The 15,122-nt window shown below is 27.5% G+C and overlaps 1 protein-coding gene across 1 annotated transcript; it reads right to left on the reverse strand.

Moving 5' to 3' along the window:
* Positions 1-3,274: 3,274 nt before the first annotated feature.
* LOC114119014 (recombining binding protein suppressor of hairless-like) lies at positions 3,275-14,870 on the reverse strand. Its single transcript, XM_027980466.2, has 2 exons — positions 14,246-14,870; positions 3,275-6,893 (listed from the first exon to the last, which is right to left on the reverse strand). The coding sequence occupies exon 2, from the start codon at positions 6,887-6,889 to the stop codon at positions 5,342-5,344; it is 1,548 nt and encodes a 515-aa protein (XP_027836267.1). The 5' UTR covers positions 6,890-6,893; positions 14,246-14,870; the 3' UTR covers positions 3,275-5,341.
* Between the last annotated feature and the right edge of the window lie 252 nt (positions 14,871-15,122).

The raw sequence follows: 15,122 nt of genomic DNA on the forward strand, positions 1-15,122 counted from the left end.
TGAACAAGTGATATTGATTTCCAAATTACAAGTTACGAAACTTCGTCGTATAATTCAATCATATTACCAATTGAATTAATTATATGTTTTGAATATGCATATCCTATAAAATCGTTACAAAATGAAAATTTCATACTGAATGTTGTACCTACGTGCTATATATATTATGATTGTTTCAGTGTTTGGCTTTCATTTTTTTCTATAAACTTCCTTACTTGATTACCTACTTACTTGGTGTACTTATATACGATATTATACAGTGCACTGCATGTCTACATTATACACTTAACGGATTTACAAACGGAATTCTTACCGTGAAAGTTATAACTTTTAACAGAAAATTTAATATGTAATGTACCTATACTATTTTTCATATTGACGACTAACGGTGAGTGATAAAAAATATTATCCGCGAGTATCTCGGAAACACGGAATACAGCATATTGAGTGCTTCGCGTTAGCGGTGATATTTTTTGAATTCTCAGCGCGTACTTATAGTATTTTAATAAGTATAATATTAAGTTAATAACATATAATATATTATTCGAACAGCATGTTCACCGTTTACCTGAAATACAGTTTATACTGTTTACTATGCAGCTTATTTTATAATGTCTATACATATGCTAACATAAATATATACGATCAAATACAAGGTATTTTTTATAACCTATAAATTACAATCTAGATATATCTGTGCTGCATACAGCGACGGCATCGGTTAAATATCATCATTTTTGAACACTTGTAAATGAACGCTTATTAAATTATAATTTCATTTCATTCCATTAAATTTTTTAAGCGATATTACGCAATATACGATATACTATATACTATATTTAAAAGCATCAGTATACATATTTTGAGTGACCGGCATATTCGCGTATTAGTATACTTTGAAGCTGCGGTTCTAATACCCATGATCCTACGGGCTGTTCCAGTTCGGGAATAGTTTTCACTGCTTATAGAACTTTTAATTTACTTAATCTAAAAAATAGAAACAAAAAAAATATTTTTCTAATATAGTAATGAAATAAATACCTTTATATACCTAGTTTTTAAAAAAAATAATACCATTGAACCTCTACACATGTAATACGTTATAATGTGCTTACCTATGTATAGGTTTTAACGATTGATTTATTGATTAGTGAACTTATAATGATGTATATAGTATATATAGCATAAAATCAATGTATATAATATGGTCTGATGACAATCTACCGTTCATTTTATAACATGCACAAATAACAAAAAAAAAAAAATTTCATTAGACACTAAGTATACCTATCTCTATACCTATACGCACAAATAGGTGGGACACTGGACAATCACATTTATGTGCGAATATAGGTAATAATAATTGATATTGTGTGCCATAAATAAATTAAACAATAAGCAATATATTATAATAAATAATAATATACCAATTATTATTATATTATAATATTGTATTGTATTCGATATTATTCGTGTCGATTTATAAAACGTGCCGGTTCATAGGTAATTTTTGTCGTGAAATCAAACATTATAATATCATGATATACATTATTCACGTATAAAATACCATTCTGATATATTATATGTTGGCGTATATATAAATTTCTGATTATGGATTCTTCAAACCATAGTAGTAATTTATATAGAAAATACCGATGCTCCTCTACGAGGACTATTTTTTAATGTAGGTATACATTGGACGCCGACGATACACTATATATCATAATATTATATACTACACACGCGCGCAACCTTCTCCCGCACAATAATTGAATTGAAATTACAATAATATATGATACACGGGTAGGCACCAATTACACGCAAGACCGCGAATAATAATCATTATACAGTTTAAACAGTGAGACAAGGAATTGGCGCGCGTGTTATAATATTATAATAATATGTGATATTATGTGTGTGTGTGTGTGTGTGTGTGTGTGTGTGTGGTGTGTGTGTGTGTGTGTGTGTGTGTGTGTGTGTGTGTGTGTGTGTGTGTGTGTGTTTTCGAACGGTTTAAATATTTTAAAATTATAATATACTTATCCGTAATGTACCCAATAATAATAAGAATATTTATTTTTAATTCGAATATTATACGGTGGATGAAAAACCTTTGCCGCATGTGTGATTAATGACTGCGTGTCAGCTATATAGGTACCTACATTTACACATTATAAGAGGTACCTAAGCATGCCCACTTATATTATATTTTAATATATCGTCGCTATTCGCTACGGGTGAGCTGGCGACTGGGTTCCTATTTACTGCCCGTGCATCACGCTTATCAAATCCAATCACGTTCATTATATAATGTCACAATAATCATATAATTATTGAACCTGAACATCTCGCCGTGACCAGAATGTATAATTTACCTATATTATTTTTTTTTCTTTCTGTTCGAAAACTTAACGAGCGTTTAATGATTTATTTTTCAAATTTTTGGGTAAACAATCTATATAATATTATCATTGCTCCGAAAAATTTACTTTACATTATGTCATTCAGCCCTAATATAATTACTTTAACCGAAATAAATATTCCATTTTTAAAGCCTCTGACTTGATTGTGTACGTTCCATCGCATTTTACTACATTTTTGGTATAAATGACGCGAGCAGTGTTCAAGTATAATATTATACAACTCAACTGAAACCTATTAATATTATTATAAATGGGCTTGTTGTTGTTATTATTATTATTATTTTATTTTTTTATGGAAATCAATTAGGAAAAACTTGAAAATGTCATATTGTAAGACAATAAAGTACGCGACCGACAAACATTTTGATAGATTAATTCGTTTTTTTCATTCACATATATATATATAAACATACGTGTACTTATACAAGTACCTTTATACATATATATATTATACACATAGAATATTAAAACGTTTTATAATACTCACATTATATATTTGTATAATAATTCATAATTATCAAGACAAGTATTTTTCGTTAAAAATAAAATTATAATTGTTTATTAGAGCTGATAACATTATATATTATTTACAAAATTATTTAACATACTTATTACAAAATGTGTACCTAAATTTCGTGTTTTTTTAAATAAATTGAATTAAATAAGTAGCTTATATGATTTCATACGTTATTAATTCAGTAAATGTATTATAGATCATAAATGAAGTAAAATACAATGAAACATTACATTTTTATAAGGTATAACAACGAAAAAAAATACTATATTGTATAAACTGTTGGTATACAATTGAATATAGGTATTCATTTTTAAAATAAAAACAATTAAATAAATTAAATATTACACATGTGGTTTATTCATTATAAAAACATATAAATCGAAAAAAGAAAATGAGAAAATAGATAAAAACATATCGAACAGCCCCAATAAATCACAAACAAAATATACCCACCGAAGAAATAAATTACAATACAATAAATATTATAATATAATATATATATGTGTGTGTGTGTGTGTGTGTTTATAGACAACAGATTTTTCATGAAAATATCTACGGGAAGAAAGCTATACAAGAATAACAAAATAAATGCTCTAAAATATCGATCACAACCATTACAAACTAAATTTTCTTTGGCATTACTGTCTTATAGTTACATTATATAAAATACAATTATACAGTAATAAATTATAGTCATCAAGTGTTTGGCATGAATGGCGGCAAAACTAGTAGGTAATTAAAATCAACCAAGTTTTAGTTATAACAGGTTAAAAATAAAAAAAAAAAAAAAATGCTACGCTTTGTTTATAAAATCAGTCAAGTACAGGTACAGCAATAAGTATTACATACGTATCATATTATATAATATATAAGTAGTAAAATAATCAAATAAATAAAATATATAATTGGTACAAAATTGTGTAGTAAGTATAGGTACTACACATGATGTACAAGAAAATAAACGGATCATTTCGAGATTACGCCGTGGATTAAAAATACATTTTTTTTACCACAAACTAATAATTTTTAATACTAAAACTAATAACATTAATTTACAATGATCAGATTTCATAATACTACCGTTTTCAAACTATATTATATCCATAACTATCACGCACTCTTAATTACAATAATCATAATGATAAAAAAAAATGCAAAAAAATAAGTTTATTTTGTTTCAAAATATGCCTAAATTAAAACTACAAAATTGGATTTGGAAACAAAATATCATTGACCATTGCACATTTGCACAATAATATTGTTTTATTTATTTTTTTTAACATATAATTTAAAGCACCTTAGAATATGCATTTTGCTTTTCTATACTTAAAAAATAAACTTAAAAATAATACAAATTAAAAGGGTCACGAATTTCAATAGTAAAGTAATTACTTTTTTCTCTCTTTAATTTTTAGATACGAAAGTCATTATTTTTAATTTATTGTATTGATCGTTTCATAATTATATGTTTTGTAACATTTATTTGACTTAAAATTGAAAGCTGTTAACAACTTCAATTAACGATCAAACTTGTTCTTACTCTTGTCGATTTGTAGACAAGACTAATTTATGTCAGTAACTAGTAATTTCGTGAGAAGCTTATAGATAATTAAGGTAAGTCATTAAAATCAAAACCGTTTGTAACGGGAGCTAAGACCGGGATGAATATTGCATAGTAATTGATTCACTTTTGAAATTCAAGATATTATATTGTGAGATCCACACACCAAATTACAAATGTATAATTTCAACTATAAGATATGCAGTAACGTGCAGTATCTATAATGGTTCTCCCAAAACGTATCTTAATGACATTGCACAATCATATAATAACAGAACAGGTGTAGCGTCCAATTTCATGCCAACGTATCTAATTTCATTACGATCTTGGAGTTAAGTAAGAAATTCGCTTGTTTAGCCAATCAAATGGACGGAAAAAAATCGTTCACAAGAATAATTGGACAAAAAAATTAAAAGGAACCAACTTGCGAACAATTATGTGAAACTATAAATTATAATTCAAATAAAAATAAACTTATTGATTAGAATTCAACTATAAATATAATTACCACCCACTGTCTACACTTTGACATACTCTCTCCAATAAATTGAACAATTAAAATGAATGAATATTTTCATATTTAAGAAATGAAAAAAATGAATAAGTTAGATATTCTCATTTTATTTTTATGTGATTCTTTAGAAACTTCATGAATGTACGCCAAAATATTACAGTGTTGTACCATAATTAGAATGTGTTTGTAAATTATTATTTATTCGTAAGGCTTAAAATGCAAAGAAAACGTATAAATAATTTCCAATACATGTTTCTTACATTTTTTAATTCTTAACAACACTCCATCTAGGTATTTTTCATTGGTCCAAATCACGCTATTCTTCATCATTGATATTCTTTAATATTGGGATGTTGGTTCCACGGAACATCATTTATGGCTGGTTGTAACCTATTATGAGGATGTGGCGCTCGCATAATGTCGTCTGTGGGTTGTATGTGATTTCTAGGTCCAGATTCTGGAGTGTATGTAAATGTCAGCCCTGTGGCGTAAATGATACCATCATTTCTCACTAGAGATACTGGTACTTGGGTTGGCTGTCTCACCCACAGCCAATCACCCCTAAATGAAGATATGTCTGGTACAACAGCTAGCATACTCTCCTGGCAACGATACATAGTTTCAGATTCAACGTCACCAAACCATACTTGTAGGTGGGGGGTAAAATTTTCACCGGTCAATTCTAACATTGCCACATCACCACCGCCGTTTAAGTTCAAACTATGAACAACTGGGACAGGTGTTATTGGCGAGTTTACGGGACCCATGCCTTCGTAAAACTGATACTCGGCCTTGTCCGTGCTTATAATCGTCCAGCAAGCACCATCGTTAATCATTTCTTTATTGGGTTCCTTAGGACAAGGTGTTGCTTGAAACTGAATTATACGCTCTTGGGATAAACATAAATACATATGCTCCGTATCTTTCATGTAAAATGCACACTTATGCAGTTGTGATACTGGATCGTCGGCTTCTAGAAGAGCCATTTGCTTATCGACTTTCCTTATTATAAGTCGAGGCAATGCCATACCAGTGACACTACAGACTAGCTTGATAGTACTACCATAATGCACATATCCATCTCTAACATTAAATTCTTCACTCTCACTCTCATCATCATCTAACAAGTGAATAGTAAATGCACCCCATTGCGTCGAACTGGCATGAAAATTACCTTTTTCAACGTGCAAATATCGTGTACTGACTGTTTGAGACCTTAACCTATTGAATAACGCTACTTTTGTTCCACTTGCTATACATAAATCTGCATTTTTTAACGATTGTTTTTTCTTTGATGGTTTTGATATAACCTTTATTCGTTTACTATGGAATGTACCAATATCATAACCAATATTATAAAACATTCTAACCATTAACATAAAATGTTTTCGTTTATCTGAATCTGAAATAAACAACGTTTTGGCAGCACAATATTGCTTTCCGTTGTTAAGGTCAAGTGGCTGTAACTCTTGATCGGTGCTTCCAATACCAATAAAGGCGCTCATTTGAGAATTAGCTTCAGACACTCCTTCTCTTAACAATTGTTCTTGTCGAAGTTTCCAGCCATCGCCAAATAAGTATATGCAAGGGGGTGGACAAAAAAATCGTTTTTCATTACCGTAAGATTTCTGAGCTACTTTAGCATGAAGAATAACCAGCACTAAATCATTGCGATCTCGTAGATATCTCTCCATAGCATCTCTAGTTAGACGTTGTTCCGGTCGAAATTGCATCGGAGCTTCAGGGCCATAATGGTGAGGCATCCTTGCTGGCACTCCAAGAAATTCCGCGGAGTTATAACAGCTTAAAGAGCCTACCACTTCGCCATCATCCGTATCACCATCTTTCTCTGATTTTAGCGTCCAGGTTCCCATAAATCTAAAAAAACATAAAAAAAAGTATGTTTAAAATTGAGTTAAAATTAAATTTTAAAGAATGTTTTCGATACAACAAGGATAAATCTTATGATTTTTGTTTTAATAGAATTTACTTTGTTATCAAAAAGGATAAAAGTCTTATGTTAATACAAAAATTGTGTATAATAAAATAATGGCTTTATACTATACATATATGAACTTCGACTAATATTTATTTATTATTGTTTTAAACTGTAGACTTAGAGTAGATATTAAAGTATTTCCTTAGAAAAGTAATGTATGACTTCATACATATTTTAAATATTAATAATAATAATAATAATAAAAAACCCCGCTTTTCTATAGAATTTAGAGAAGGCTGTGTGAAGTTTACTTTGTCATTGATTAAGTTACTATTATGTTTGTTTCTATCAATTCAGTAATAACTTATTGCATATGAAAAACAGTCCTGAGAAATGATGGTCTTCTGTCTATATTGTATATTCTTAAGTATATTTTATTACATATTAATATTAATAATAAACTAATTAATTATTTTGTAATAAGTAATATGGTAGATTTTTACGAGAAATTCGGATTTTAAAATTGTATTGAGTGTATAAAATATGGTATTAATATAACATATTAGTATATTTTATAAATTTCGAAAAAATAACTACCTACCTACCTACCTAGTCATTAATTTTCGTCTAATATTTACTTTTGTCTAAACTTATTATTTTTAATTATTTTATATTAAATTATATAATACAAAATTAAACAATAATATGTAAAAAATAATAAAATAAACATTTGGTGAACATTTTAAATATTTTTGGTAATTTTATTTTGAATTACAATGAAATAAATAAAGCTTTTGATGAGAAATCGAAATTTTTTGCGTAAATATCCAATTCCGTAAAAAATTTTTATCAAATGCTTATAAAACTTATAACTTGTTTTATGACTCTCAACAATTTCTGTTTTTAATTCCAACAATTATATCTAATGAGGTACTATGTATACAATTTTCAAATATTTGACCAAGCAAAAAATGTTTGATCGACTATTACAGAAAAACAAACTTTAACAAAAATCAAAAATTGCTATATATATAATATAATATACATATATATATTATATACAATATACATGGAACTCAAAAAGAGTCAAATATTTTTAAAAATTAATTATGTAAAGAAAATGCTAGTATAAAAATTTAAGGAAATTTTTCAATCTCTAGTTAATGTTTCTAGTTAATTTTTTTTTTTTGAATTACTTATATAAAAAAAACAAAATTAATTTTGTCAAGTACTGATTTTTATTTTTTCGTAAAAATCCCTGTTTTGCTTAATTTTGTTTTTGTTATTTTGAAAAGTACCAAGAATTTTTTACTTAACAACTTTTTACTTCTTAAAGTACCATTTAAATAAAATTTTATTTTGATTACGACTATCAAAGTTGAAAATAGAAATATTTTTACTATTCCCAAAGGAGATGACAGCTAAAAAAAAAAATATCACTAAAAGATGAATACATTCATCGCTTCGTTCAATTGTCAGAATCTAAAACCATTTAGGCTTAATATCTTGTAAGATATTAATATAAATTAATATACCTAACTTTACTCTACACAACAATGTTTTTAGATTTTCTAGTCCAACAATATCAATGTTAAAGGTATTATTTCTGTTTTGTTAGCAATTGTATAGATTCGATTATTAAATGTATTAAAAAAATATTAAAATTATTGGTAGTTTTTCACTATTATCTCGAACTAAAGAACATTTAAGAAATGGCTTTTCTATAGAGAGCTTTTTTGTTTATTTTCCGATCAATGTATAGCTGTATTTATATGACATTTTTGAAGAACTAGTGTTAGGTACTCAAAAAATACTTGTTAACAGACACATTTTATACACCAGAAACCTATAGAAAAAATAAAAGCTTAATCTCCTACCCTTACAGTTTGAACTGTTGATACATAAGCACGTGCATCTGTAATAATCTTTTGGATCTGTTACTAGTGCTACTGTAGATACTGATAGTGAATGTTAAAGTTCAAATATTGAAACAGAATAACTTTAATGATTTTATTTGTACACGTGCTTTAAACTATTTTAAAAATGATTAACATAAGCATGTATAGATAACTAGATACACATCAAATAAATACGTATAATTTTTTTTTTTAATTTTGTAAAAAAATAATTTATTAAAACAAATATTTTTATTTATTTTAGTAATTTAATTTATTTATTTCCATTTGCAGATGTATTTTATTATGAAATAAATTCAATTTTAACGAAAATAAACAAACTATACACTATAATATACAATAAAACAATAGGTACCTATAATATTATATATACTCGTAATAGGATAACTGCAAAATCGTATGTATTAAACTACTGTAAAATATTGATTATAATTTAAATACAAAAAAATTGCACTTATTATTTATAAAAGTATGACAATTAAAGCTAGAAATATTTTGATTTATTAATTAAAAACATGTTACATAATTGTTATAATATGTATACATAAGGTACTCATCCCTTAAAAATATTTGTCAAAGAACAAATACATTGTTCTACAATGATAACAAATTAAATATTATTACGTATAAATGTGTTTTATATTTGTATTTATAAACACAAAAACTTTCGAAATTTTATAATTAAATACCCTCACCCTCTTCAAAGTATCTAAAAAGTGATAATGTTATACAGGGGTCCTTTGAATTTTGATAATTTGAACTAATGTTAACGAACAATTCAATCGATATTTTTCCTATTCCCTGTCTACTCGCTATAGTCTACAGACTCTCCCTTCACAATAGGGATATTCAATACAATATGTACGGTATGGAAATAGTATTAAGTGCGGTGCACATAATGTGTATAATAACATGTGATAGGGTAGAATATTCAATTAATAAATTGGACACCCTACATGCACTTGAAGGGATAATCTCCTTTAAAGTGCACAAAAATGGACCCCGAAATAATTTATATAATATATTTTATTATTATACTACAGTAAAGACTTAGAACCTATAACATTGTACAACATAAATATTATATAGACGTTGAAAACAAAAAACAACACGTTATCCTAAATTTCCACAGATTATAAATAGTGAATATATTGATGTAAAAAATATAATTATAAAAATATAAAAATAATATTTTATCATTCAATTAAGAACAATTTATTTGTATAATATCATCTATATTTACGTATTACGTTTTAATATTATTTTATTCGTTTCACGATTTAAACAACGGGCCTTTTTCCTTTATGAATATATAATACAAATACAAACTGCATTGACATCAAATTATTAAAAAAATAATATTAAAAAAAATTCTTTGTAACATTTTAAATGTAAGTAAATAATAAATATAACCTTATTGAGGTAATAAAGTAAAAATATTTATTTATATTATAAATGATATATAAAGTTAAAAGTAAAATTATTGCAATTAAATACAAAAAACATAATAATATTCTATCGTTATAAATTTATTCTATATTTCGGACTATTTTCCACATTTTTTATAAATGTATACAGGTCTACGCACGTGTGACTCTCTACTCTCTAGTCTCCCAAGTCTTAATAGTATCATACACATATTTATATAATGTATATATTATGTACTTTACTTATGAAATATTACTGATTATATTTCTATTATTTCTTGTAAATATTAATATTTAAAGTATTTATTATATTAAACGTATCCATTTGTGAAAAAAAATAATAAATGTAGGTAATTTATTAAAGATTTTATGTACATGTATCTAAAAAATAATGAATTATGTTTTGAACGTTTAATAAAATAAATTTACATTAATATTAATTGTAACTATAGTAGGTAATGTGTACCTACACTTAAATATTATATAAAAATTATAGCTCCATACTTTGGAAGTACCTATGTTTAAAATTGTCAACGATTAATTTTAATAGTAAGTATAATAAGTACATATCCAACTATTCAAGACTCGAGTAATATAAACTATAATAGATAGGTAGTTAAATAATAATATAATATTTGAATAATATTCTAATTAAATTTATTTCAAATACATAAATCGTCAAAATATTTATATCTATTTCTATTATTAGGAAGTACCAATATAATTCATTTTTTATAAATACAAGTATAAAAAAATATTATTTTTACATCAAATGATAAGTTCTCTATAATTTTTATCAGTCTAATTACATTGAATTTTCATTCAAACGATTGGGCTAAATTAATAAAACTATTCCAAGTATTTGATTCAATGTAATCGTATAATTATATTGATTCATTGTAAAAATAAAATCGAATACTTTAATAATTTAAAAATAGAAATAAATAATAACTAAAATATTTTTTATTAGAAAACTAAATACAAAATAAAACATAGTATTTTAATTACTATTATTGCGTATTCATGTTATTGATTGTATAGATTATTGTAATTCTAATAACTAGTAACGTCTTACCAGATAATAAATTAATAAATTATGTACAGGTGAATTATTTTACAGATTATTTGTATCATTGTATCACAGCATTTTGGATGAAAGTTACTAATAGGGTATGATCTACTGATTAAATGTCATTAAAATCAAAAATGTTTTATTGTTTTAATTTTTTAATTAAGATAGAAAACTTTAATATCAAGTTTCATCATACATGTATGACATTTTATTTTAGATTATGATATGATTATATTTTATTCTCCAAATTGTACATGTTTTTAATTCTTTTGGGAAAATCAATTAAACAGATAAGCACTTCACTTAAATAAATATTTATTTTATTTCATGTTATTATATTTATGAAATTAAATAAATTCATTTTTAACAAAAATATGGTTTTTATTGATTATTGACCAACTGTATGAAGTGTATACTAAAATATTCATATGTTACTTTCAAATACCCCTCATGCAATTAGTTTGGTTGTACCCTTTTTGCTAACACAACTTATCCAACATAAGGTATAGTGGACGGAAGTAGTATTAACCCGCAAATCCATAAATTGGTTGCTAAAATTTTTAATCATCGAATTTAAGCATATCTTATACATCATAGTATCGTGCATACCTCTTATGTCACTAAACAGCAACCGGTCGCTTTTCAATGTTATTACACAATATAATACATTTTTAATGATATTTGTAAGGTATATTATACATAAAATTATATATTAAATATTTTAGTGATAAGCATCAAAACATTATATATTATAATATAAAATAATATTGAATATTCATAAACACGTAATTTTAAAACGTATATCTGAGTGGACTGTGCTGTGTAAATAAAATTAGTTTCACTGAAAATATTGTTTTAAATTAAACACTTAATGCAGTTTAGTTTAATGTCAAGAGTTTTTAACAATTAACCCAACCTAACTGTTTTAATAATATTAACAATTTCGAAATACCACAATTATAATATATTTATATACATATTATGCATTTGTAAAAAATATTATTTTATGTTTCTATTTAACTACAGTTAGTTTAGGTTTAGAATATATTATTATGCATTCTATATGCATTTTATACACAACAAATTGTATACTGTAAATTTACAATGTTTATATTAATAATTATTAATTAAGACGTATTCCATGTCTTGATGAACTTATATAAATTATACCTAGGTACTTATTCCTCTTATGAAACATTTAATTACCTGTTTAAAAACAATATAAGACGGACACAGTGTATAATATCCATATGTATAATGTACTAAACTACGCATAAATGTTTTCTCTAAGTTAAATCGATGACATTGAATGCATGGTAAGTAGACAATAAATAAAAATGTGTTTGCATTAGGTATTTAAAAAGTATATTAAATTATTACACCTGTTTATACCGTATTTTACTAATATACACGCGTTTAGGATTATCAAACAATATTTAGTACCTACCTAATATGGTAGATAATCTGTTTGAATGTTGCGAGAAAAGATTCAATCAAAACTTTTGTTTTAACCATATTGTTTAAGCCTGCAGCTGCAGTGTTTAAGACAAGGCACTCGAGTAGGCAAAGTTTTTTTATTAGTTTATACAAATATAGGTAAGTATTTGAAACGTTTGTGTTAAAATAAATGTTTGTATATGGGTACCTGTATATAATAATTATACTACGAAAATAATTCACTTTTATTTAGTAATTTAGTGAGATTGTATTACTACAAAGTTTCAAAATAAAAATAACAACGAAGGTCTTGAAAAATTTCAAAAATATTGAAAATCATAAAATTGTGTACGTGATCGGCTATCATTAAATACAAACGAATTTATCAATAATGTGTTCTGTAATATGCCATATACGTATAGGTACTTATGTATAAAATGATATAACATAGGTAATGACTATAATACTACTCCTCGTATAAATACACACTGTACATATATTATATATATATTAAACATTTAAACCCCTGTCACGTCATATAGGTATATGTATACATATACTAACACACTACTATATACCTATAATAAACACGGGCAATACCTAATAATTAAAAATAATATTTATGCGCCCCCTGATAGTTATCCATGTTAATTTTTCGTTGGTATATATAGTCAAAAAATATGAAAAAATACAAAACGGTTAAAATAATAAAATTGTACAACATGAAATTATGTACATATAGTCGTATATACTTATAGGCACGTTAATCAGCCAAGATGTTACCAATTTTGTTATAGTTGCAGAAAAGTACATATTAGTGAATTATTCATTTGTGGGTAAACAAATTTGATGTGGTTTTACATTAAAGAAACCCATTTCGAATGGGGATGATAAAAAAATACTCAACAAAACAATTTTCAATTAACTTATCAATATCATCGAAATAAACATCTATATAATATAAGAATTCGTAAAGTATTCCCATAGATCTCGAAAATATCATTTTAAATATAAGATATTGGTAGTTATGACCATATACTACCTATTTAACTAGGTTGATATAAACTATAGTTTTTAATTTTTTTTACAACAAATCGCTGGTACACGTTATATTAAATATATTTTTTAAATTCTATTTTCCTTTTAGATCATAACATGAAGTATGAAGCACAAAAAACTTCCAACATTAAGTTTGTCAAAAATTTAAAAGTATAAAAAAATTCAAAATAAATAGATTCTACGATATACATACGAGCTTCGATATTTTCGTTCGTATAGGACGTGTACGCTAATAAATTTTACTCTTTAATTTCAAAGACTAGATTCGAGGTATATGTATCTTAACATAAATAATATTAACACATTTCGTCAAAGTCTGCAGCTTATGATGTGATAATAAAATGATAAGCTAATAACGACCGAGTAGGTGCGTTAATTACCTCGAGTGTTGTCGCAGGTGTCCAGAATAGGATAAGAAGAACGACGAGCGGCGTATGTGACGGCCCGGCGCGTAAAGTTCGGTTACTCGTGGAAAGGGTCGGGTTTGGAATTGGAGTTCGACTTGGACGGACGAAGCGATTGATCGACGGACACGAAACTGCAGGGATATTATAGACGACTGACGACGCGTAGGTAGCAGCCGCGGTACGAGGTTTTTCGGAAAATTGAATATTATATCGTTATTGCCCGTCTCGGGACTCGAAGTGTCTGCGGAGATTCGGATACACGCCGAGACGGCGACGACGACGACGACTGATGCACACGAGTACACGCGGGCGGCGACCGCGTACGACTGAATGGCTAGTGCCCGACGACGACCCTGTTCGGCGGCGGCGGAAAAACGTGATCCGCGGCGGCGCGCGCAAAAACCGTTCGCGCCGACGAGCGTGTGTGTGTGTGTGCGTGTGTGTGATATCGGGCGGCGCAAGGGGGAAAATAAAATGGGTAAAGGAAAAAAAAAAAAAAAAATTCAAACGTAAAACGAAATAAAGAGGGACCGCGGCGGCCGAGCACAGGCCCGGACCAATGGGATCCGTGGGAACATTCCACACTTGTGGCGGCGGCGGCGGCGGCGGTGACGACTACGACGGGGCAGCAGCAGCGTTCACCGCCACCGCCACCGCCGCCGACGTCGCGCTCTCTCGCGACCGTACCGTTTCAATTGCTGTTGTATTACTATCGTGTTTTACGCGTACACTATCATAGTCGCCCCGCCGCCGCCGCCGCCTCTGCTCGTATACCATTCATGCCTAAATCGGCAGTGGCGCTCACAGTGTGTACAATATTATATATACGAATAATATATAATATATATAA

This window comes from Aphis gossypii, chromosome X (genome assembly GCF_020184175.1).
Source record: "Aphis gossypii isolate Hap1 chromosome X, ASM2018417v2, whole genome shotgun sequence".
In the NCBI taxonomy this organism is placed as follows: domain Eukaryota; kingdom Metazoa; phylum Arthropoda; class Insecta; order Hemiptera; family Aphididae; genus Aphis; species Aphis gossypii.

Bases quoted from the DNA above. Each gene is read 5' to 3' on its own strand.
- LOC114119014 (XM_027980466.2), bottom strand. From the start codon at position 6,889: ATGGGAACCTGGACGCTAAAATCAGAGAAAGATGGTGATACGGATGAT.